Source organism: Guillardia theta (assembly GCF_000315625.1).
Source record: "Guillardia theta CCMP2712 unplaced genomic scaffold GUITHscaffold_2, whole genome shotgun sequence".
Taxonomy (NCBI): Eukaryota; class Cryptophyceae; order Pyrenomonadales; family Geminigeraceae; genus Guillardia; species Guillardia theta.
This window is the reverse complement of record NW_005434672.1, coordinates 766,218-788,759: the sequence shown is the minus strand read 5'-3', so window position 1 is coordinate 788,759 and position 22,542 is coordinate 766,218. Positions and strand designations below refer to the sequence as shown.

Here is a 22,542-nt window from a genome sequence, read left to right as displayed (position 1 = left end):
CGAAAGCGCCCATTCATGGCGTTTCATCCATTGTTGAGTCGAATTGGAATCATAAATCCTCTCCGTTGTCAGGACTCTGTGATGACTTTCCACTTCTAATTCTCCGATATCCCTCTCCCTCCCTCCATGCATTGCTCTCTTCTCTTGCTCCCTACTTCTCCTTCCCCCTTCCCCCGTCTCTTCCTCCCTCCCTCCCTCCCTCCCTCCATGCATTGCTCTCTTCTCGTGCTCCCTACTTCTCCTTCCCCCTTCCCCCGTCTCTTCCTCCCTCCCTCCCTCCCTCCCTCCTCCCTCAGTCCCCTGGCATGTTTTAACTGCTTTCGACTGATGGAAAGGAGGTGGATACCGTGGGGGTGAGGTGAAGCCAGGGACTTTGGGGGGTAGGGGTGGGGGTGAGGACCTACAAGCAGTGAGAGGTGCTGCATTTGAAGAGAGGGACAAGAAGTGCTTGAGGGAGGAGAGGGAGGGAGGGAGGGAGGGAGGGAGGGAGGGAGGGAGGGAGCGAGGGAGGGAGCGAGGGAGGGAGCGAGGGAGCGAGGGAGCGAGGGAGGGAGCGAGGGAGGGAGAAGGCAGGCAGTGACTCAAAAGGTTAGAAGGCCACTTGACCATACATGAATCAGATAGTCTTGCCTGATCTTGAGGTATATTGGAATCAAGTTTGGTATCAGCACCAAAGGCTTTGAAGGGGAAGGTAGCAGGGAGTTGCACGATAGCTGGGGAAGATGTTGTTTCATCTCGGAAAGGAAGAAAGAGTATGAATTCAATTTTACTTCAGAATCATAATTAACATGGTTAAATTAGCAGCAAACTTGGTTTTACATGAATGAAATTTCAAGGGAACGTCAGACCTTTCTCAACGAGGTCTTCACGGGTGTAGTGAAACTTGGGTACCACGTCGTCGTACATTCGAGCATGCTCTATCCACGCCTGTTGAGTGAATCCAAGTCAAGTGGCGGCAGCACTTCTACCCGACTCAAGCACCTCAATCCACTCGTGACGAAGATACTTCCCTGTCCGCTGGTGGTCGTACGCTGCCACGAAAGTCTTCCCGTCGGTGGCCACCGAGGTCCTCCACCTGAGAGAGGGTGAGGGAAGCGGGAGGCAAGGGGCTCTACTTGTTGATGTAGTAGGCGTGAGGGTCCGAGATCTCTTCCGGGGGCAGCGAAAGCTCCTCAACCGACTGCGACCGTCAGGTTGAGCGTCATAGAGTGAAGGCACCTTTTGTAAGATGTCCGTGCAGTTCTCACGCGTGATGTTGGGAATCACGCCTACACGGGCAAAGGTCAGCAGCAGGAAAGGAGGATGAGGATGAGGATGAGGATGAGGACGAGGACGAGGACGAGGATTAGGGCGAGCAAGGGCAGAGGTGGAGCATGGCGACCTTGCATTATGGAGATAGCCTTCTCCAGGTTCTCCGGCCCCCTCAGATAGCTCTTGAGGTGCAGCCCAAGTTCCCCTCGCGTCGATTTGCCCCTGAAGGGATGTGAGCGATGCAGGCGGCGGGAGGAGCGCACTTGATCGAAGTTTCGATGCTCTCGGCGAGCGAGAGACGCCGATGGTTGTCGAGGGTCTCATGGTAGACAGTCCGACGGACACCGCAAGGGGGGATCTGCGAAGGGAGCTCAGAGGAGCGGAGGACATGAGGCAGGCTCACCAGGGTGTTGGCGATCTGCGGGACGTAGACGACCTCCATCTCCTCGGGATAGGCGGGAAACAGCGCAAAGTCTCCCACCTGCAGCCCAAAGTCTCATCTCCTCCTTCCTCCTCCCCCTTGGGAGTCTCCCGGACCTGCAGCACGTGCAGCTCGCTGGCGGCCGTGAAACCAGACGCCATCAGCAGCTGCTTCATGGCGAAGTCGGCGTTTGCGATAGTGCAGAACGGAGCTGTGAGCCGCCTGCGACAGCATCACCTCAGCATTCTCTCCTCCATAGCAACTGTGTTGACCTCTGGAGCTTGTGACTGTTCAGGAGGATCGTGGTGAGTTGGTGCAGAGCCGCTCGAGCAAGGCCATTATGCCGCCATTCAGGCAACGAGAATATCATCTCTATCGACCCATCCCGTCCCTCTATCGCCCAGGCCACAAGCGACCGCGTGTTCTCCTGGTGCTGGACGTACATGCCCACGGTTACTTTCCATTCGATCAAGAAGGAAACCTGAGAGCTGAGGGTCATGCTCCGACACTGCCTCTTGTCAGGACTTACGTAATCCCTCGTTGTGTCAGTTTCATAATTCCAGTGCTGAACTATCAAGTCAACGTCCTCCATTCCTATCTTTGACATGCGCAAAGTTGTCGATGACTCTGCGTCCAACTCCAAAACTTCTCCTGACATCATCTCTACACCTTTCACCCCTCTGATACGTCTGACTGCCTGCAAAACAATTGGATTGCGAGTCATTGGGAAGTAGAAAGGGGAAGAGGAAATGGTCAGGTGAGAGAAGTAGGGATAGATAGACCTCTCGCACGAGCTTGTCTTCCGCAACATCCAAGTTTTCATCGCACAGCCACATTGTCTGAGGCTCTAGCCATTGCGCCGGAACCTGCAGCGAGCACATGAGCGACCTGCTTCCTCTGCTTTTTCCGCGTGATACCTCCGCCTCTCGGATGACGAAACCGTAGACGAGATGGTGCAGGCAAGCTGGATAGAGGATGAGGAGCGGTTTGCGCGGCCATTTTTCCAGGTAGACGAGGATTCTTCGCAGCATGGCCCTGCTGATTGTCATGCCTCGGGTTCGAGCCCATCATGTCACTCACACTGCAGCTTCAGGGTTCGATGTGAAGATGTTCAGTGTTGCGGGCACCAAGTCAACTTGGAACTGCAGAGGACGAAGAGAACTGAGAGAAGGCACGCAAGAACAAGAGCTCTGCACCTCCGCTACGACTTGCGTGTCCGGGTAGTCGCAGTCAAACATCACCATCGAATCGCAGGCGCTCTTGAGCCTCCTGTCGTCCTCTTGGCGAGCGGCGAGGAGGCTGAGCAGGTGCACTGAGCCCGGAAGATGATCGACGAGGAAGGCAGCCATGTGGGCCCAACTTTGCTCCTCCTCTTGCCCTTCGCCCCCGTCCTCGACTTCCTTGAAGCCAGCATACTAGCGGGAAGTCGATCAGATCGCACAAGAGAAACCAGGTGGAAGTCACTAACGTTGGACTCGTTGAAGAAAGCCCAGCGCGATCGTTTCTCTCTGCTCCCGGTGTCACCATCATCCTCTTAAACATCAACTTCATCTCTATCTTTGCCAGTATCATCATCATCGTCATCGAAAGTGCAGACGTCACACCCCATAAGCATGGTGTGATCATCATCATCTTCATAATTATCGCCTCCACAATCATGTCGATCTTATTCACATTACCGATTCTCAAGTGCCTCGGCCTCGATCTTCGCGAACGATTCTTTCCTCCTGTCATGCATCAGCAGGTTATACCTCTCCTCTTCTACCCTCTCCTCTCACTTGGCATAAGCAAATTGCATCTTCCTAGCAATCTTCTCGCGGCCAGGCAATACAATTTCTTTGCCGTCGATCCTGAGGTAATTCAGCTGGGATCACAGTGCAAGGAACCAACCTGAAGTTACACCAGTAGAGCTGCTCGAAGAAGCCTCGAGTCTCCTCTTCCGTTGACTCCTGCACCAATCACAACAATCAGAAGACAGAAGGGCAGGAGCTGGAGCTGCAGGAGGCAACTCACAACTCTCATTGCATTGGGGCCGATCCAATCTTCGGTGCCTCGTCGAACTCTCAGCCTGTCTGCATCCTCCCGAACTTCGTCCGACTCTATTTCATGGAAGTTCTCCCCATACCTTAGCAGGAGGAGGAAGATGAGAAGCAGTCTCCTCCTCTCTGTCTTCACCATTCTCTCCACTTCTTGTCTTCTTCTGTGCCCTTCACCACGTTCTCGTTCCACAATTCCCAAAGTCTGGTCACCCGAATGTGAAAGGGGACGAAGGCGAATTGCAAGCTCACCTGTCACGCAGCTCGACGCCGTAGAATTCTTTTACCTTTGACATCTCTTTCTCAACCTTGCTGGCGATTTTCGAAGGAGGAAGGACGAGTCGCTCTAGGGGGGTAAGGTAGTGCTGCTCTAGCGAGACAGGCTTTCCCACCTCCTCCACTAGCCCATGGGGGTCAGGAGGCGAGGGAGCGAGCGAGGCTCACCTGTTGGAGGCTCCAAGACGCGCTTTTCGATCTCAAAGACAGAGTAGTCTCCGTTCGTGATGAGGAACTCAGGGAGCATGGACTCTCTGCCGGGGAGAATAAGATGAAGGGGAAGTTGGAGGCTCCTTACCCGTGAGTCTCGAGGAGCATGCTTATATTTTTCCTTATGTGCTCCTGCATGCGTCGGAAACACTCGTCTCGAATGCGAAACTTCTCGAAGAACTGGTCATAGGGGTGGGCAACTGAAAGATAGTATCAGTCGTCCGAAAGCTCGTATCGTGACTTACCCTTCTCCTTTCTCCTTTCAGGTTGGTTCATATCTTGACTCGTCGACGCGTTCCCCCCGGGCTTCTTCACATCTTCCGTCCTGATTTGCAAGGTTCGCTTCTGCGGCACAAAGCTTTTCCTCGTCCCGCTGTCTGCTGCGACATAAGAAGATCTCAAGTGCTCAAACTTCAACAAGAAAACAAGACAACATCTGGCTATCTCAACACCTCCTGTAGCTCCTTTATTGCTTTACTTGATCGGCTTAGCGTCACAAGGAGGAGGAACAAGAAGAAAGAAGAGAATTGATTTCAAATCACACACAGGGTCAAGCACCATGCTCAACGTCGAGCTGTTTCCTTCTCACAGTCTCCTTGCTTGCGGGGGTTGATCGAGACTTGGCTGGTCGCTTCTGTGCTTCCTTCTTCCTTCCTTCCGTTGGCTCCTGGTCGAGGAATTCGACTTCGTGTTCCTACAATCACTCAGAATTAGAGCACAAGAAAGAAGGGGAGGAAGAGGAAGCAACCTGGAGCACCAGCCAGGAATCGTCCGTTCCGTCGTTCCAGACGATTCGATGCTGTTGAGACCCATCAACCTCTTTCACTTGAACCTGAGGAAGACATGAACTCAGGATGCCATGGTAAATAAAACATGACTTCACCACAAGGCCATTCTTGCGCATCCACTGACCGTCCTCTTCAATTTTGACACGGATCTTCTTTCCGATAACATTTTCGCCAAGAAGTTCAGGAGCTGAAGACTTGTTCCGCTTGGTTCTTGGAGTCTCTCGACTTTCTGTTTTTGCTGGCGTTTTCAGCCCCTCACCTTAAAATCTCTTCACAAGAAAATTGTCACGTTTCAATCGTAACAACCATGCTTTGTCCTGGTCCCCTTCATCAGCAGTCGCTCTTGGCGACGCGCTTCTTTTTGCTCCAGCCTCTCACTCAAGATCTGCAAGCACCAGTTAGACAGTCAACCTCAGCAGAAGGGAAGAGACAAGCTCGCGGTCAAGCATCGGCAGCTCCGCAAGCTTCTGCCTGTCTCCTTCTCCCAGATAACCCTACGAACCATCAGCTCATTGGCTTCATCAACGTCCATCACCTCCGAGTCACAACCATCCTCTTCGCTCGAGCTCGAGTCCGGCTCTGTCTGAGCTGATTTCTTCTGCTGCTTCGGGGCTGACGATTTTTGGGTCTTCACAGCACCCTGAGACTTCTTAGGCGGCTTGCTTTCTTGAGCTTCCTCTGCTGTACAACGAATGTCAAAACCCATGGAGGGGGGGCTGCGGTTCACCTTGGACTTGGGGAGGAAGATTCCATGAGGTTTCCTTGGTCACCTTGTTCATCCAGTAGTATCGACCTGTGGATCTGCTCCTGCTCACTCTCTGCGGATTCCAAAACAAGAGGCATACACCTTGAAAGCACTTGTACCCAATCACCCACCAACCTAGGCGCTCGCGCACTGCCGTTTGAGTTTAGAAAGAGTTGAAAAGGAGGCCAGGGATTGTTTCATACCCGCCAGATTCATCATGAGTCTTCTGCTTTTCTTGCTCACGCATCCTGCTTTCTTCCTGTTTCCTCCTCGCAATCTCTTGCTGCTCTCTTCGCAAGTTCTCATGGAACTGCGGGTCTTGGCTGATAATCTGGATTGGTCTTCCTGCATTCCAACTGGGAGTGTCTCTATCGTGATCTAACGCTGCCAGCACATCCATTGGCTCCAGGAACTTCACGTACGCCATTCTCGAGGGGTACCGAGGATTCGACGGTAGGAGATTCACGTTGCTGACAGAACCGAAGGCATCGAAGTAGTCGATCAGGTTCTGTTCGATCACGCTCTGCACCAGCCCCTTGACGGCGATGCTGTTCCCACTGCTCGGATGCTTTCTCCCGCGCTCGCTCCATCCCATGTCCCGCTGGAAAGGCCTCTCGCCATAGGGGAACCTCCTGTCGTCCCGGCCTTGGAACCGGTTATAGTCCATTCCTCCTCGAAGTCTCGATGCGAGCAGCGGGAGCAAGCATCTGCCCTTCTCGGCACTCTCCGTCTGAACTTCCCAGCGAGAGTCTGGGGAGGACAACTTGGGGGAGCCCGGCGACAACAGAGCAAGTGAGAGAGTGAGGTTAAGGAGAATCAGTCTCTTGTACCCCAACATGCACGTCACTGCCCTTGCCCGTGGCTTCCACTCCATCACCATCGAGAGAGTCGTATATTTCACCTTGCTTTCCCTCCTTCTCGCCTCACCTCTTCCTCCTCTTCCTCTTCCAACACCACGTCCTCGCCGTCATGCCGCGGAAGGATCCCTTCGATGCGTCCCGGGGTGCGCGGCTGGGTGCGCGGGTGCAGAAGGGGGGGGGACTGGGTGCTGTCCCTGTCAATCTCCTATGAATTACTCTGAGGCGAACCCACACAAGTAACAAAAAAAGACCTCGTTTGATAGAATGTTCCGACGGTTATCACTGAGTAGATTCAAGGTAACGGTTGGGGCCACTTGCGATGGCGAAGGCAGTGAAGCAAGGAGAAGGAAGAGGAGGAGAAGGAGGAGGACGAGGAAGGAGGTTGGAGAAGGAGAAGGAGAAAGGGAGAGAACGTGGAAAAGAGCATGAGGACAACCATGCTAGAGCTTGGATCCGTCGGAGCATCCTGGTCGGGATCATGGTCCTCGCATGTTGCTTGCGACTTGTAGGGTGGTTGAGGTGCGCGATCTCGACCTTGTCGAAGCTCTCTGACTGAAGCTGGCAGGAGAGGATGGGAACTCAAGGGATCGAAGTCGTACTTCCACTTCCGACTCGCTTCTCTGATCAAGGACAAGCCCTTCAGCCCCTCTGACTGGTGAGTCATGGCACGATAGCTCGGGATCCGCTCTGACGAGCTCTCAGGCAGGACGAGAGGACATGGTACCCTGCAGGAAGAGATCTAGGGAGGAGTTGCTACCCGGGTGTGGCACTCGCTCTCAACCTGCTGCTCTTCTTCGTCGAGCGTTTCTCCCTTGCGATCGAACCTCTGCACATCGCGGTTTTAATGGGGCCAGCGGCTGCTTTAGCATGTGTTGGAGGGACGTATTGTCTCGCACGACAGGTGAGGAGGAGGCGGAGAATGAGAAGTAGAATACAGGAGGAGGAGGAGGAGGAGGAGGAGAAACGAAAGATGGTGCGCTCCAACTGCACTCTAACGATACCAAACATTTGCCTTGAAGGCATTGACTGCGTCATGAGTGCAGATCTGCGGTCGCGACGAAGAGGCGCTCCTCGCTGCTTTCTTCTCTAGCGTGATCCCAGCGCTCCTCTCCTGCACGGAGTGTGGAGTGCTAGACGGGGTCGGCATCGGGTGCTCTTGCATGATCTTTGCGTTCTACCACGTCGCTCGAGGGAAGGGGAGCAACCGGACTCTTTCCTCGGTCTTCGCGGGCTTCCTCTACTTTGCCATGGCGATCAGCTGGGAGGAGCATACCTTCTTCCTCAACCTCTTCGCCGTCTACGTGCTGTTCCTCCTGTTCAAGGGGTAAGGCATGCTTCCTTCACCCCCGCTGCCCCGTCACCGCACGTGCAGGTTGGACGCGGCGGACTTCAACTTCACGTTCCAGGTGGTCTACCTGGTGGGCATGAGCTCGACTCAGCTCTTCTTGCGCCATGTCCCTTCGATCCTTACAAGGGAACACGCCATCCCCCATGCAGCCTTCTTCCTCCTCCTCTGCAGGGCCTCTGGGATACTCGCGGGTCGTTCGCTGCCCTTCCTTTCGCTGCCCTTCCTCTCAGCAGCGCTCCCCTTGTGCCTGTTTTTCGCTTCAGGGTGGCTGGAAGGGGGGGAGGGAGAGGGAGGAGGGGGGCTCTGGCGGCAGATCCTCCCAATGAATGCGTCGAGCGCGTACGAGACGATGACGTCATCAGTCTCGGAGAATCAGCCGACGACGTGGTCTTCCTTCTTCTTCGACTTGCACTGCCTCCTCTTTCTTGCTCCTCTTGGTATCTACCGCTGCATCTCAGAGCCTAACGAGCGATCGTTCCTCCTTATCTTCTACTTCTTTGCAAGGTGACCATCTCCTCCTCCTTCTCCCCCTCCTTGCCCTCTGCCATCTCCTCCTCCTCCTTCTCCCCCTCCTTGCCCACTGCCATCTCCTCCTCCTCGAGGATCATCTCTTCATCCTCCTCCGCTGTCACCTCCTTCTCCTGATAGAACACATTCCAGTCTATTCCTCTCAGCTCTCAAGGTTCGCTTCATCGTCCTCTTCGCACCGGCCGCGTGCATCATCGGGGCGATCGGGGCCTCTTCTCTCCTCTCCAAGAATTTTCTGCACGTGAAGGTAACCTGCAAGCTCTTGCTCTAGTGAGTGAGAAAGCTTCCAGTCTTCCAAGAAAGTGAGCAGGAAAGGGACGGAAGACACGACGAACCGGGACATTGCCCTCCTCCTCCTCCTCGCCCTCTTCTTCCTGTTCATCATGTTCCTCTGGCACTGCTCATGGGTCACCAGCGTCGTGTACGCGCCCTCCACCTTGAAGTTTGCGGGGCGGCAGGTGAGCGTCTCACCACCTCCCCCTCCCCTCCTCACCTTCTAGCAGAGCGACGGCAACCGCACGCGGTTTGAGGACATGGAGGAAGGAATGACGTGGATCCGCGACAACACGGACAAAGACGCGCGGGTGCTGAGCTGGTGGGACCATGGGCATGAGCTCGCATCCCTCGCCGACCGCGTCACCTTCCTCGACGCCAGCGGCTACAATCTCTCCCAGGTTGCAGCAGTGGGAGCCATCATGGCGTTGCCGGAGGAGGAGGTGAGAAACAGCTGGAGAGGGAGGGGTGTGTGACGCGGGAGCAGGCAGCTGCAAGGTGCAGGAACATGGGAGTCAATTTTGTGCTCGTGAGGTTCGGGGGGATGACGTCCTTCGCCAGTGATGACATCAGCAAATTCCTCTGGATGGTGCGGGCAGCTGGGAAAGAGCTGAAGGAGCCGGAGGATGCTTTCCTCTCAGCTGGGGGCGTGCTGAGGGTAGGGAAGGAGGGGAGCCGGCGCTTCCGCTCCTCGCTGCTCTATCGCCTGAGCTTTCATCGCTTCTCCTCCCAGGTCTCCGAATTCGGCAGGCCCGCTGGGTTCGACCGGGTGAGAGGAGAAGTTGCGGAGGGAGGCAAAGAGCCGCTGCAGCACTTCGAAGAAGTCTTCACCTCCCAGCATTGGCTTCTTCGCCTTTATAGAGTTAAAAACTTGTAGACATCACCATTCCTTCTCTCCTCCGATCGTCCGCCCCTCCGCTCCCTCCGCTGCTGCTCCTCTGCATCTCGTCTCGGCAGTAGTATGGAAAAATGTTTTTGTCATGCCTTCCTTCATTCAGCCAGGGAATTCCGCGCCTCACGCATAGCCAAGGAGAGACTGCAAGCGCTTCAGCTTGTCTTCATCCTCAGCCCAGCTCTCAGACAAGGAAGTCCACAGCCTCGACATAGCTGGGTGCTCCTGCAGCATTACTGACTTGCTCTGCTCTGTGCAAGGCAGCAGCACGGCGAGCAGGCGGAGGAGTGAGTCACGAGAGGAAAGAGACAAGATCCTTTCCCCAAGAAGCAACCGATGCTCGTTGAGAGAAAGGGATATGTTCTCTCCCATAGCGTCTAGCTCGAACCCTTCTTCTTGCATCACGCCGGTTGACCACACCAGCATGAGCAGGTGGCGGCTCGACGTGCCTTGCATCTTCTGCGCCGACATGAGCTGCAACAGATTCTGAAGCACTTGCGGCGCCATTTCGAGTCGGCGGAGGTAGGCACAACACCAGAGCAGCTCCGCAAGGTCCTCAACAGTGGGAAGGTTGCGAGCCGAGCTTAGGGGCTGATTGCTGGCGGATATTCCCGTCTGATTGGGCATGGTGGAGTTGATCAAATCAAGAAGCCTGTCTGTCAATCTTGGCTGGTTCAGGGGGAGCTTGACAAAGGAAAGAAGGGCCTTGCAAAGGAAGGTTGTGGAGTTGGAAATCGCATCCCCTTGCACCTGGAGGAGACTTCAGCACAGCAAGCACCTCTTGCATCCTCACCTTTGTCTCGAAGGACTGCTGGAGATCACTGGAAGGTATGAAGGCAATGTGCGAGAATGCCCAGAAGGTCAGGATCCAAGCTCGCACTGAAGTGGTGCTTCCACTCGCCTCCAGCTCGCGCGCCACCTCGGACGCGAGCCCGCAGTCAGGCACCCTGCTCTTCGCAATGCAGCAGAGGATGTTTCGCATGTCTTTGGAATTCCTCGGATTCACAGGACGAGAGGAAACTTCCTGTGCAACATCATAGACGAGATCACCATACTCATCGCTTGATTCTGTCAATGCCCAGCAGAGGTTGGCCAGCTCTTGAGTAGAGCAGTTGCTGAACCCTCGTTGTCTCATCTCACTAGAGAAACGAGTGTAAAGCCATTTGGATGGATGGTGATATCGTGCACACGCCCAGAGGGTCATTGAAAGCTCAGCAGGCTTCAACGCACTTATGTTCCTCCTGGAAAGCTCATCGTCGATGTGCGTCATCACAGCATTGCTCTGGTACCCATAGAAGGCGAACGCCCAGACCATGTTCGCAAGGTTCTGATTGGAGTAGTTGGAGACTCCTCCCTCGCAAATCACTTTTTCGCACTTCTCAAAGACTGAAGCAAACCGAGGGGAAGTCAGGCCGGACTTTGCGATTCCAAAGATCGCCATGCTGAGCTGCTGGCTAGTCAGAGTGTTCAGGTCGCGCGCGACCATTTCTGTTGCGAGAACTTCCATCGCCTTCTTTATGCTCTCCTGCAATTCATAAGCTCCTTTCTTCAGCTTAGTCAGCCATATCTTTCCCATTGCCCATGTTACACTGCAGATAGAACCGCAGGAGAGTGAAAGGGTGTCTGACCTCAATCGCTCCAGCAGGGCACTCATCAACGACTGCGTATTGTGATGATGGATATTCTTGTCGATAGTATTATGATCTGCAACAAGCAAACAAGAAATCTTGTAAATGATCTGGGAGGCCATCCCGCTGCTCAGATCGCTGATGGGAGAAGAGGCAAAGTAACTATCGAGGCATCTAATCAGGTCCATGTACTTGCGGCACGTTTTTATATCCTCGGCCAACATTTCCTCTGTCGGCTGCCTGTAACCTCCGGAGTCCCAAGACTTCCCTCTGTGCATCTTCACCGGCTGCAACGATCCTTCCCCGTACTGCATGCTGCCCCGGAGCCCCATCGGCATTCGAGCCCCGCTGTGGAAGCCTGGGTTGAGGGAGGAGGCGGGTCTTTTCCCAGGTGATGGAACAAAGGACGGCATGTCTGCACGTGGAGCGTAATTATCCTGTGCGACGTACTGGGGTACGCTGCCAGGCGCTGGGTACCCGTGAGGTCTTTGCTGCATCATGCCCAATGGCTGCCCCTCGTTCCAGCCTACATCTGCTCCGCCCACGTCCTGCTGGAACACATTCTTTCCATGCTGGTAGGCGTTTTGCGCTGGTTCGGCGTGCGGTGGAAGCATCCCCGTAGGATTATTCATGCCCTGCCATGGTCTATCGATGTACTGAGGTGTCATGGAGGGCGGAGAAACTGCAGAAATGACGCGAGTGCATGTCCAAGGGTTCTTCGAAGCGTCCATGTTCCTGCGAGCCTCAATCTTCAGCCATTGCCCTTCCTCAAATTGTAGTCCAGGGGGACGGGGACATTCCTGAGGGTGCGACAAGGGTAGGTACTTGTCTTCGTCCAGAACTGCGAACATGCGAGGGCCTCGCCGCACAAGTTTTGTGATCTTAGAAACGAACATGACCCGTTCTCCTCCATCCATGCCGTTGTTTCCTACTGACGTCAGCGCCCCAGGCATGACTTGCCAGAGTAAGATGAAGCATAGGAGTCTCAATCCCTTCCATCGATCGGCAAGCATGTTGCTGGGGCCAGTGCCCTCACCGGGAGGGGAGGGCGGAGGATCGCTCAGCCCTCTGAGATTCAGTCGCAGAGCAGGAGTCCCTCTGCGCTCTCCGTCATCGCTTCATCGCCTACGTCCCTCTCCTCCTTCTCGTTCCTCTTCTCGAGCCATTCAGGGCGCATCGACTGACGGTTACGATCCCGATACTTTCCGTTGCAACGGTACGCCGCGCCGGTACAAAAAGAAGTTGAGTGAAAAGCTCGCCCTGTAGGCTGTCCGACTCTCACCCCACCATGTTTGTTCGAGCGGCGGCAGGCGGCGGGAGCCTCGAAGAGCGCGCATGCGTCGTTATCGGCGCTCCTCCAACCCTCCAGGCTCCTTCTCTCTTCCAGGCAGCTCAGTCGGCAGTGTCTCCTGCCTCTGAGATCGATGAGGCATCCTTCGCCAATGCCGTCAAGGGATTGGATGCGTCGGATGCTGGCGAAGTTCTCCCGTTGCTCGGTAAGAAGCTGACAGTCATCAGCCTCCCGACCAAGCACACTCGATGCAACTGTCCTGCTCGTCCTGACAAGGTTCCTGCTCTCCTGAAGCCACTGCTGGCCCGCAAAGACACGACGGTTGTGGTTGCATGCCCTGCAGAGCATGTCGTGGCTCTCTCGGCGGCTGTGACCCGTTCATGCCCACCGTTGTTTGATATGAAGTCCAGTCAGCGAAAGAAGCCTGACTTGCAAGTCCTCGTCCTCGTTCACAAGGGCCAAAATTTTGAGGTCGCGTCGGAAGAAACTGTACGTCAACTAAATGAAATGGCAAGGGCTATTCGCTTGGCTGCCCGGCTGGTGGACACTCCAACAAACTACATGCACACAGATGCGATGATAGATGAAGCGAAGCAAGTGGCTCAGCTTGACTGCAAGACAGGAAAGGTTTCGATGGAGGTCATTCGCGACAGGGAACTGCAGGAGAAGGGGTTCGGGGGCCTGTGGAACGTGGGCAAGGCAGCTGAGCATGGACCAGCCCTGGTTGTCCTGACCTACACTCCCAGTGACATGCCAAAGGATGCTCAGACTGTTTGCTGGGTTGGAAAGGGCATTGTGTACGACACTGGAGGGCTGAGCATCAAGGGAAAGTCAGACATGCCGTCCATGAAGAGAGACATGGGGGGGTCAGCGGCTGTCTTGGCGTCCTTCTCGGCTGCTACTCAGATTGGATGTAAGTTCAAGCTCGTCGCTTTGTTATGCCTGGCTGAAAACTCAGTTGACTCCGTCTCCATGCGTCCTGATGACATCATTACAATGCTGTCTGGCAAAACCGTTGAGGTGAACAACACTGATGCCGAAGGAAGGCTGGTTCTTGCCGACGGAGTCAACTACGCTGCGTCCACGTTCAACCCAGACGTGATTCTAGACATGGCAACCTTGACAGGAGCTCAGTGCATCGCAACCGGCAAGAAGGTACAACTTTACAGTGATCACAGCAACTTTGACTCATCCCTTGCTTGGTAGCATGCTGCAGTGCTATGCAACAACACAGAGTCAGAGAAGAAGATTGTCGAAGCTGGCATCGTGACCGGAGATTTGGTCTATCCTGTGGTTTATTGTCCCGAGTTCTTCATGGAGCAAGCTTTCCGCTCAGAGGTGCATCTTTTCTCAGAGAGCCTCCAAGCATTCTTCCCCAGAGTCTCATTCTGCTTTTAGGTTGCAGACATGAAGAATAGCGCCGATGACCGCAGCAATGCCTTGTCGTCTTGTGCAGGGCATTTCATTGAAGCTCATCTGCCTGAGAGCTACAAGGGCGTATGGATTGTAAGTTGTTGTCGCCGGGAGCATGAGTGTAAAACGACTAACTCCTTGGGTGCTAGCATATCGATATGGCGAAACAAGTGGAAGAGAACCAACGAGCTACTGGATGGGGCGTAAGTGTCCTGCTCAAGTGCTTTGACATCATGAATTAGTTCAGTGAGGACCTAGTTTGTCGAACATGATGGCAACTCTCTCTGTCCAATAAAACAGTGTGGTCAACTGTCCCTCCGGAGTCGCCGGACAGAGCCCCCGAGCAGTGCAGTGCAGTGCCACGGCGGTTTCCGGCCTCGAACGGTTCAACGCCGTTTGGAGTCTGGCAGGCCCGGGGAACCGGGCGCTCGGCGGCCCGCACTGAGTTGCCGCACGGCACTGCGGCAGCTGGCACCTTTGACTGAGAGAGAGTTGTCGGGGAGTTGACTGAAGATTATTTGTGACGCCCGAAGGCATGGTGGGGCAAGGGAGGGCATCGCTGCTGCTGTGCGTCTTTGCTCTGGTGGTTTCATCCTGCTCCTGCTCCTGCTCTCCTCAAGCTTGTCCCTCTAGCGCCAAGATGCATGGAAGTCCTGACGTCGCACGACTGAGAGGCGGGCAGGCAGGGGCTGAGGATGCTACTGTGCAACAAGCGGCCGAGCAGGGTGGAAATGCAGAAGATTTCGCAAAGGAGCAGATGGAGTATTGGAAGAGCTTGAGCAAAGAACAGCAGGACCAAATCCTAGAGGCTATGTCTCCCCAGGAAAGAGCTGCCACAGAAGCATTTCTTGCTGGGAAACCTCAACTGACCGTGTCCGAGGAGTCCGTGAAGTAAGGACCTAGGGAGGTGTCAGACTTGGACTGAATCAGAGTGCTGTGCAGGACCTGGCTTGCCCTCTCAGAAGAAGAAAGACAACAACAGCTGGAGACCATGACTCCGGATCAGCAAGAGGTGTGTAAAGACTTTCAGCAAGACATGATTTTTCTGACTCCACGGGTGCAGGCGATACTTTCAGCGGTGGAAGGGAAACGACAGACGATTGCAATGCAGGAAGGCGCAAAGTGAAGCAAGGAGTAGGTAGAATGTTCTGTTTATAATTTACATCCGTAGCTTAAGCCAGCTGATTGTGACTTGTATCCATGCTTCAAATTTCGAAAACCCCTCACAACTCTAAATGACCGCAAATAACATGCAAGGAGTCATCTTAGAGCCAAAGAATCTTCGCGAAGAAGCTCTAATAATCGGGGAACTGAAAGTTATCCGCCATCACGTTATACTCTGCTCGTTGATCAGACAAACAAGTTCACGAGATGTGCTGACTTTACCCGGGCCATCGGAGTTAGTCACCGAAGTGGCTGAGCCCGGTCGGTTCATGTAGTTACCTACCAACTATGTCAGAGACAGCGGAGCGGCAAGGCGGGCGAGCTAACTCACGAGCATTCATCGTATGCCTCCACTCCAACAACTGGGTGCGACGAGACGGAATCTGAGACAACTGCTGCGACAATGAGAGAGTCGCTGGGTGTGGTCACGGTAGCACTTTCAACCTGCTCAGTGGTCCCCTTGGTCTGCATTCGGTATGCTGCAGCGTTGCCAGTGCCAGGGAAAGAGCAATCGACGCCTGAAGCAGTCATCACGGGGGAATTTGAATTTGAACATGGCTTCGGAAGTTGCTACGTACCTGGTCCAGTCTTCCCCGCCGGTGTTACCGCTCCATCCCAACCCTGAACAACAATAGACTCAGACACCGGGTAACCAAGGACGTATTCCTGCAGGAGACGACATGAGAAGAAACAGACCTTCCCAGCCCCATTGACTTCAGGGTGCTCGACAACACACCACCAAGGCAGCTGCGAACGGGTCAGACCAGGACGTGGGATCATCACCGGTAAGAAGACAAGGACGAATTCTGTGGGAGTGAAGCTCAAGATTCAATCTACGCACATTGTATTTCACATCGTTGTCGGCCGTGACTTCCAAAAGTTGTTGTTTTCTCATTCCCTGCGTTGCAGCCTGAAATCAATCATTCAACGAGGTGGAATGCAATATCAGATCTTAAAATTGCTACCTTTTCTTGTGGCACTACCATGTTGGATTTAGATCTGAAAAACTATTTACCACCTGAAACCACATTATGGCCGAACAGACCTTCCGGTGTAAGGATCAATCAACATCCATTTCTTGTAGAGGACTGAGGCATCCTGCCCATAGCTGTGAATTTATCGAAAATCAATTGGAGAGCCAACATACTTTCACTGCAGCCTTGGCCGCAATCCTGTTCTTTTTGTGCCAATTTTTCATGTATGCCGCCTGTTCAGACTTCGCATTCGTCATAAGGGTTTCTGCATAACTGCAAGATTTTGTCAGATATCAGATTCTCGGATTCGTATGCATACCTATTTGAATCGAAGTAACCATTCTTCATGCGGAAATTGCGCTCTTGCGCCAATTTCTGCATGTACGCTGCATCTGTAAGCTTGCTCGCCCCAGCTTCGTCATTCTTGTCCCGCAGAACCGAGCTCCTGGGTTGCTTGGCAAGTGCATGTCCTTTGCAAGAACAAAAATGACCTTTCGTCCCGAATCATCTCGAATCAATCATACCTGGGAAGTGCTGCAATCCAAAGAAATGTTTCAGACGGTGTCGGCCACTGTGGTCCTGAAAACCAACTTTGAGTTTTCTTGAGTTGGCCAACATGCTACCTCACCAGATGATCCTTCTCACGATCGAAAGCAAACTTGGCACGCTCAGTTCGCACATTCGATGGCGTCAGCGTATGCCAACTTTCAAGAGCGGCGGCTCGGTTCGACATCATTCGTACGGCCACCAAGGACATGGCAAGGGTTCCCAGAACAACGGAAGCGGCAAACAAGGCCCTGGAACGGTACCAAGTGAGTATGATTCATCCTCATTCTCACCCCTGGTCTTCTCCTCCTTCTCTGCCACCCTCCCATCCTCCTCTTGCGACTCTTGTGCCTTACCATCCAGTCTGTTGTCGCCGCACCATTTTTCCCTTACCGTTACAGAACGTTACATTTGACCCTTCGTGAGGCTGATCTGCTTGCTTCAGTCACGGTGTTTGGTGAGTTCTGAAAGCACTGACATTAGTACGAGACCGTTGACTCTGTGAGATGAATCGTACAAGATGTTTCATTCTAGGGCTGGCCCTTTCTTCGTAGATATGACGGGACCCACGCATCACAAGGCCCCTGAGGGGCAAAGAGTGACGGAATCCTTCTCTTGTTCGTTATCTCAGAAGTTCTCTCCGAGTCCTCAGACTCTCTTATCTTATCCTCCTTCTCTCGTCATTCTCGGCTGACATGATCCACGGATCACCGAGAAAGTTTGTGTTTTTATCTTCTTGAACTGTAGCAGTAGAGTACGGTAGAACTTCGGAGATTGACTCGGCCCCGGTGACAGGCTTGCCAAGTTGTCACGTGTCAGACTCCCGAGAGCCCGGGGGTGTGGCAAACCGGGGCTGGAAAACCGTGCGACAGGTGGCACTGCGGCAAGGCAGCCCCGCGGGCCGCACTGCAGGAGAAGGACTGGGGGTCAGTGCAGCCGGGCCCCGCCCGCCAGCTGCTGCCTGTGCTGTTCATCGGAGTCCCGGAACTTGAACTCAGTCCGGGCCGGGACTGCTCCGGGAAGTTCCGGCGGAATTTCTCTGGTCTACCATAGTAGGTGTGTCCGGTACGCAACTATCTGTACGTTCCCTGGTACAAATGTTACGGACAGTCCGTTAAATTTCACTACAACCGTTTTTAACGATGAACGTACAGATAGTACGATAATCGCTATTTCTCAAATCCGAGCAAAATAAGAACGTTTAGTACTTACTGTAGGTTCGTCAAATTTAAAAGTCAAGTTTTTAAACCGCCCCCCCCTGCCCACCGCCCTGCCCCCTCTCCCATCCTTCCCGCTCATCAGCCCTTCGCTTCCGACCGCGATTTACCGCGATCCTGATCAAGTTGATGGTTAGATGAATGTTCTCTGATGAATACATCGTTCATTCGTTCATTAATCGTCAACCAACCATCGTTCTTTTCTCAAACCTCGATCATTCAAGGCGGTGCAAACCATTTTTAGATCAAGACACATTCGTAAGTTTCCACCAGGCTATCAACAGAAGCCATGTCATAAGGCAAGTGGATGAAATTCCAAACCGAGCTGTAAGAGTTTACTGATAAAGAGTTTCTAGTAGAGCAGCTGAATCTTGATATAAAACTTCTCTAATTCAATCAAGGTATTCCCACCTTCAATGTGCTTGTTCAATATACTTTTCCTATCCCCGCCAATGTCTGACTCTGCAGTACGGATTGCATCGAGGTGTTCATTGATTGTCTTTGCTTGCTTCCATTCATCTACAGCGAGTGGATCTCGCCCGGCATTCAAAGCGTCGCTTCATGATATAGATTTCTGTGCGAGCATGATTCAGGTTTGCTTGCCGCATGCTGCGAATTGCCCAGTACCGCGACAATAACAAGCCTTCACATCGGATGCATACAGTCTTTTTGACTTGCCTGTGCTTCAAAGTTGAAACGATAAGAAGCCTTTGCCTGTAGTATGCAGCATGAACCTCGTTGCATGTTTAACCTGGATTCTTTTCGTTACGCACTCGTGAATGCGCGGCTTTCATCCATGCTGCAGAAAATGGACCTGATTCTGAATGGATGATAACATGTATCTGACATCACCTATCTATCTTCACCAGCAACGTCGGCGGAACCGCTGTAGCTTCCATCATCAACTTGGCCGTCCCGCAGCATGGCAAGTGGGTCCTCATCATTTTGTATGTTCGATCAAAAATTTGAAAACTTTGAAACAAATTGAAATTCGTTCTTTCGGATAGTACAGCTCGTACCGAATCACTTTTTGAAATTCCTACTGTACGCGAATTTAACCTACAGTAACAACGTACAGATAGTAGCGTACCGGACACACCTAGTCTGCGGGCACCTTGTTGCAGACCCGAGACATAAGGCGTCTTCGCTGGTCAGGAAGGAAGAGCAAGGCAGGGCAGGGACTGTGGTGCCGCCGCAACCCTAGCGCATCAGCTCACCCCAAGAAGATCCTTATCCCGCGTTCTCCTCTTGAAGCTCTCTCGCTCTCTTCCTTTTGCTCTGCATCTCTTCGCTGAGCGATTTCTGGCTCAGCTACCGAGTCAACTTTTGTAGCGTCCTACAGTCTAGCGTCTTCGATGAGCCATTCAAGCACCTTCCTTCTCTTCACCTTGTCCCTCAGTCTGACTGGAGTGGTGGGATTCCAGCCCATTGCCTCATATCACTCACTTCATTTACGGCCTACATCATCATGCCTCCACCAACACCAAAGGTACACATTAGGAGTCAGGAAGGGAACAGTTCCGATGGTTGTCAACATGAACCTTCAGAGCAAGGATAGGAATGACATTTCAAAGACGGTCTGGAACCAAGCTCTGTCTGCCTTCATTGCGATTTCTCTGGTTTTCGGTCAATCCCACCTTGAAGCAAAAGCTGCACCCCCTCAGACCAAGGTCGCTCCTGTGCAGGCCAACAATGTGGCAGCCGAAGAGAAGAACTCCAAGATCGAGGAGAAGGTAGAGCTATTTGCAGAGATCCTGAAAGACATTCAAAACCTCTATGTTGAACCTGTCGACCTTGACAAGCTGACCGAGACTGGTTTCAACGCGATGCTGTCCTCTCTAGACCCTTACACGGAGTTCGAGAACGTGCAAGCAGCTCAGCAGATGAAAGTGCAGACCTTTGGCAACTATGGCGGGGTGGGTCTGGTCATCGCAAAGCCCAAGAACTCCAAGGTGAATGTGAAGCTTGTGGTCTTATCTGACTCCCCATCAGGGTGAAGAACTCCCTTACATCAACATTATGGGGGCATTCGAGGGCTACGCGTTCGATGCTGGGCTGAGGGCCGGAGATGTACTGTTGAGCGTGAATGGCAAGGACGTCAAAGACCTTCCTGTGGACAAAGTGAGCGAATTGCTCAAGGGGGATCCGGGCACTAGCGTCAAAATTCGCTATTCCCGTCCTGGCATCGCGGAGGTCCAAGAGCAGGAGTTGAAGCGAAGGGTCTGGTGTTTTGCTGATCCCTTGCTTGCCTGACTGACATGGTGACCAGATTGTCCTCCTTCGTGACGTTCCCCTCGGCATGATGATCGGAGATGAAGCCGAGAAGATTGGGTGTGTTGCGGGAGTGCTCTCAGAAATGATTGACGGGTTTTTGCAGGTATGTCAAACTGCAAGGCTTCAGCTCATCAGCAGCTGCAGAGCTCGCATACGTGGTATGATCTCACTTGCCTGCCTGCTAGGCGTCGGGTAAACTGATCTGGCCTTGTAGATTTCGCAGCTTCAGTCAAAGAGCCCCCTCAACGGCCTGATCTTGGATCTTCGCAACAATCCCGGAGGGCTGCTAACGTCGGCTATCAAGGTGTCTCGAGATGGTTCTGGTGGATCGTCTGACGGGGGTGCAAGGTTTCCGATCTCTTCATCGGCGAAGGGAAGGACATCGTGACCACCCGAGGACGGCTGATAGAGTCGAACATCGCGAGCGACACTGCCAAGAGCGAGCTGTCGCAGGATGAGAACAAGGTGGACAAGAGCCTGCTGACAAAGTCGGGGCAGAAGAGCAAAACTTCATCGTTCGAGACTGTCTACAAGGTCAGCTGTCGGCGGAGAGGAGCGCCCACTGAGAGGATGTGTACAGGCGATGCCAATCCTGATCCCAGCAGGAAACAGTCGTGTTGCTTTCCATCCTCCTCTGCTAGACCCAAGCACAAGACTGGTGGTCCTGGTGAACAAGGTCATTTGGATGAAGAAGGGATTTCCTGCTCCCGCCTCACATGTCCAGCAGAACACAGCCAGCGCTTCGGAGATCGTTGCTGGAGCCCTGCAGGTGTGTAGTTCGCTGTCCACGGTGAGGAGGAGTGACAGCTGGAGTCAGGATCATGATCGCGCGGTGATCATAGGTGAAACTACATACGGAAAGGTGCGATGCCTCTCTCCTGACCCAAAGTCTTCTCCTGTACGTTTTCATCGACTCACACGACGTGCGTAGGGTTTGGTTCAGCAGCTTCAAAAGATCGGGAAGGGAGGAACGCAGGTAAGGAGGAAGGGGAGAGGGGTGAGGGATCAGAGGGATGGATTGAATGTCTTCCACAGATCAAGTTCACCGTTGGCAAGTACTACACGCCTTCTGGAAGGTTGAGCTATTTGCTTGAGAAGAATCGAGTGTTCGAACCTTGAGAACAGGTGCATTCAGAGCAAAACCTACAAGGAAGCCAAGAATGGTTTTGTTGGCACTGAGGCCACAGCAATCGCCGAGAGAAAAGTGAGGCAGGCACAGGGTCTTCCCTTGCATGACATCTGTTCAAGGTTTTCTACACTGACAATGGGAGGCCCGTGCGGGACGCTGGCGGGATCGAGCCGGACATTGCGGTGAGTGCTGACTAGTTGAGGTTTACGGGAATTCCTGACTGGTCTGTCAGATGCAACCAGCTCAACCCGGACAGCTCGAGAAGGAGCTGGAGAAGCGAGACACGTTCTTTAAGTTTGCTACAGAATGGCAGAAAGTGAGCTCAGGGTTGACAGGCTCCAGTGGCTGACCCGCCTTACCCGCAGAAGCATGTCGATGACGGGGAGGCGCTAGCGAAAGGCCCGTTGCCAGTCGTTACGGATGAAGTCTACAAGGAGTTCCAGCGATATGTCGAGAAGGAGGAGAGTGAATTCGAGGGCCCCTTTGACAAGAGCCTGGAGCTGATGCAGGTACGACTCAGCGCATTCCTTTCTTCGGTCTGCCTTGTGACCGTCTCTTTCGGCGAGCAGGAGGCGCTCGATCAGGCTGGTTACGGAGAGGCAAAGAACGATGTGCAGTCGCTGCAGAAGCACCTGTCGTCTCTGCTCATGGGCGAGTTCGACAAGAACCGCAAGGACATCATGAAGAGGCTGGAGATAGCCATCCGGCAGCACTACGTTCCTGAGAGCTACATCCTCTCTCTCTCGCTGGCTGACGACGAACAGGTTTGTTATGGCCATCTGACGTTGAAGGGTCACCTGCGGCTCCCTCGGATCTGACTGACTGAGACAGGTAGAGAAGGCGTATGCCATCGCCAAGGACGGGGCGCAGTATCAGACTGTCCTCGGGGTGACCAACAAGGATGCTAGCCTGACATCTCGCGCAAACTGAAGAGAATCGAAAGAACATTTGCTTCTTCGTATGACGTTATATGGTCTCATGGCCCCGGGATTCAGTGTGCAAAGTTCCTTCAGTAAAACTTCATGTGTCGGACGGATGCTGATCGGACCGTCCCGGTCGGACGGCGACGGCCCGGGCCGGCTCGCCGGCGGCTGAGACTCAGGGGCCGCTGAGGCCCGGGGGGGCGGGGCGCGCAGCGGAGGCTCCGAGTGCATCATGGCACCGGCGTCCGTGGCGCTCACCTGAGGCCGTCTGAAGGCTCAGTCACAGCCCCGCGGCAGAGTCCTGGCAGTCACTGAGTGGTCAGTGATCAGTACGCGGCACGACTCAATCCGATCG

At 53.6% G+C, this 22,542-nt stretch overlaps 6 protein-coding genes across 6 annotated transcripts; 3 read left to right on the top strand and 3 right to left on the bottom strand.

Moving 5' to 3' along the window:
- Window positions 1-1,218: 1,218 nt before the first annotated feature.
- On the bottom strand, window positions 1,219-2,296 carry GUITHDRAFT_149908 (hypothetical protein). The gene is made up of 7 exons (XM_005841857.1): window positions 2,202-2,296; window positions 1,945-2,153; window positions 1,789-1,894; window positions 1,655-1,732; window positions 1,515-1,609; window positions 1,383-1,472; window positions 1,219-1,270 (listed from the first exon to the last, which is right to left on the bottom strand). Exons 1-6 carry the CDS (start codon window positions 2,262-2,264, stop codon window positions 1,424-1,426), a joined length of 600 nt encoding a protein of 199 aa, XP_005841914.1. The 5' UTR covers window positions 2,265-2,296; the 3' UTR covers window positions 1,219-1,270; window positions 1,383-1,423.
- A 4,997-nt stretch (window positions 2,297-7,293) lies between these two features.
- On the top strand, window positions 7,294-9,613 carry GUITHDRAFT_62986 (hypothetical protein; the record flags this gene model as incomplete). The annotated part of the gene is given in 7 exon segments (XM_005841856.1): window positions 7,294-7,488; window positions 7,631-7,911; window positions 7,960-8,439; window positions 8,596-8,733; window positions 8,747-8,921; window positions 8,967-9,179; window positions 9,224-9,613. Coding segments are annotated over 7 exon segments (1,872 nt in total), but the record flags the coding sequence as incomplete, so codon positions are not given.
- A 138-nt stretch (window positions 9,614-9,751) lies between these two features.
- On the bottom strand, window positions 9,752-12,269 carry GUITHDRAFT_99583 (hypothetical protein; the record flags this gene model as incomplete). The annotated part of the gene is made up of 2 exons (XM_005841855.1): window positions 9,752-10,378; window positions 10,422-12,269. The coding sequence occupies 2 exons, from the start codon at window positions 12,267-12,269 to the stop codon at window positions 9,752-9,754; spliced, it is 2,475 nt and encodes an 824-aa protein (XP_005841912.1).
- Window positions 12,270-12,535: 266 nt separating this feature from the next.
- On the top strand, window positions 12,536-14,272 carry GUITHDRAFT_160564 (hypothetical protein). Its single transcript, XM_005841854.1, has 4 exons — window positions 12,536-13,702; window positions 13,754-13,885; window positions 13,946-14,053; window positions 14,110-14,272. Exons 1-4 carry the CDS (start codon window positions 12,545-12,547, stop codon window positions 14,200-14,202), a joined length of 1,491 nt encoding a protein of 496 aa, XP_005841911.1. The 5' UTR covers window positions 12,536-12,544; the 3' UTR covers window positions 14,203-14,272.
- A 983-nt stretch (window positions 14,273-15,255) lies between these two features.
- On the bottom strand, window positions 15,256-16,855 carry GUITHDRAFT_99581 (hypothetical protein; the record flags this gene model as incomplete). Its single annotated transcript, XM_005841853.1, has 13 exons — window positions 15,256-15,299; window positions 15,347-15,403; window positions 15,456-15,519; window positions 15,569-15,642; window positions 15,703-15,745; window positions 15,821-15,871; window positions 15,966-16,034; window positions 16,090-16,123; window positions 16,170-16,222; window positions 16,272-16,371; window positions 16,418-16,568; window positions 16,623-16,677; window positions 16,727-16,855. The coding sequence occupies 13 exons, from the start codon at window positions 16,853-16,855 to the stop codon at window positions 15,256-15,258; spliced, it is 924 nt and encodes a 307-aa protein (XP_005841910.1).
- Window positions 16,856-19,384: 2,529 nt separating this feature from the next.
- On the top strand, window positions 19,385-22,194 carry GUITHDRAFT_99580 (hypothetical protein; the record flags this gene model as incomplete). The annotated part of the gene is made up of 16 exons (XM_005841852.1): window positions 19,385-19,813; window positions 19,854-20,081; window positions 20,131-20,192; window positions 20,239-20,293; window positions 20,350-20,439; window positions 20,484-20,669; window positions 20,716-20,904; window positions 20,953-20,997; window positions 21,067-21,111; window positions 21,171-21,211; window positions 21,261-21,339; window positions 21,384-21,446; window positions 21,497-21,580; window positions 21,630-21,773; window positions 21,834-22,056; window positions 22,100-22,194. 16 exons carry the CDS (start codon window positions 19,385-19,387, stop codon window positions 22,192-22,194), a joined length of 2,058 nt encoding a protein of 685 aa, XP_005841909.1.
- Window positions 22,195-22,542: the final 348 nt, after the last annotated feature.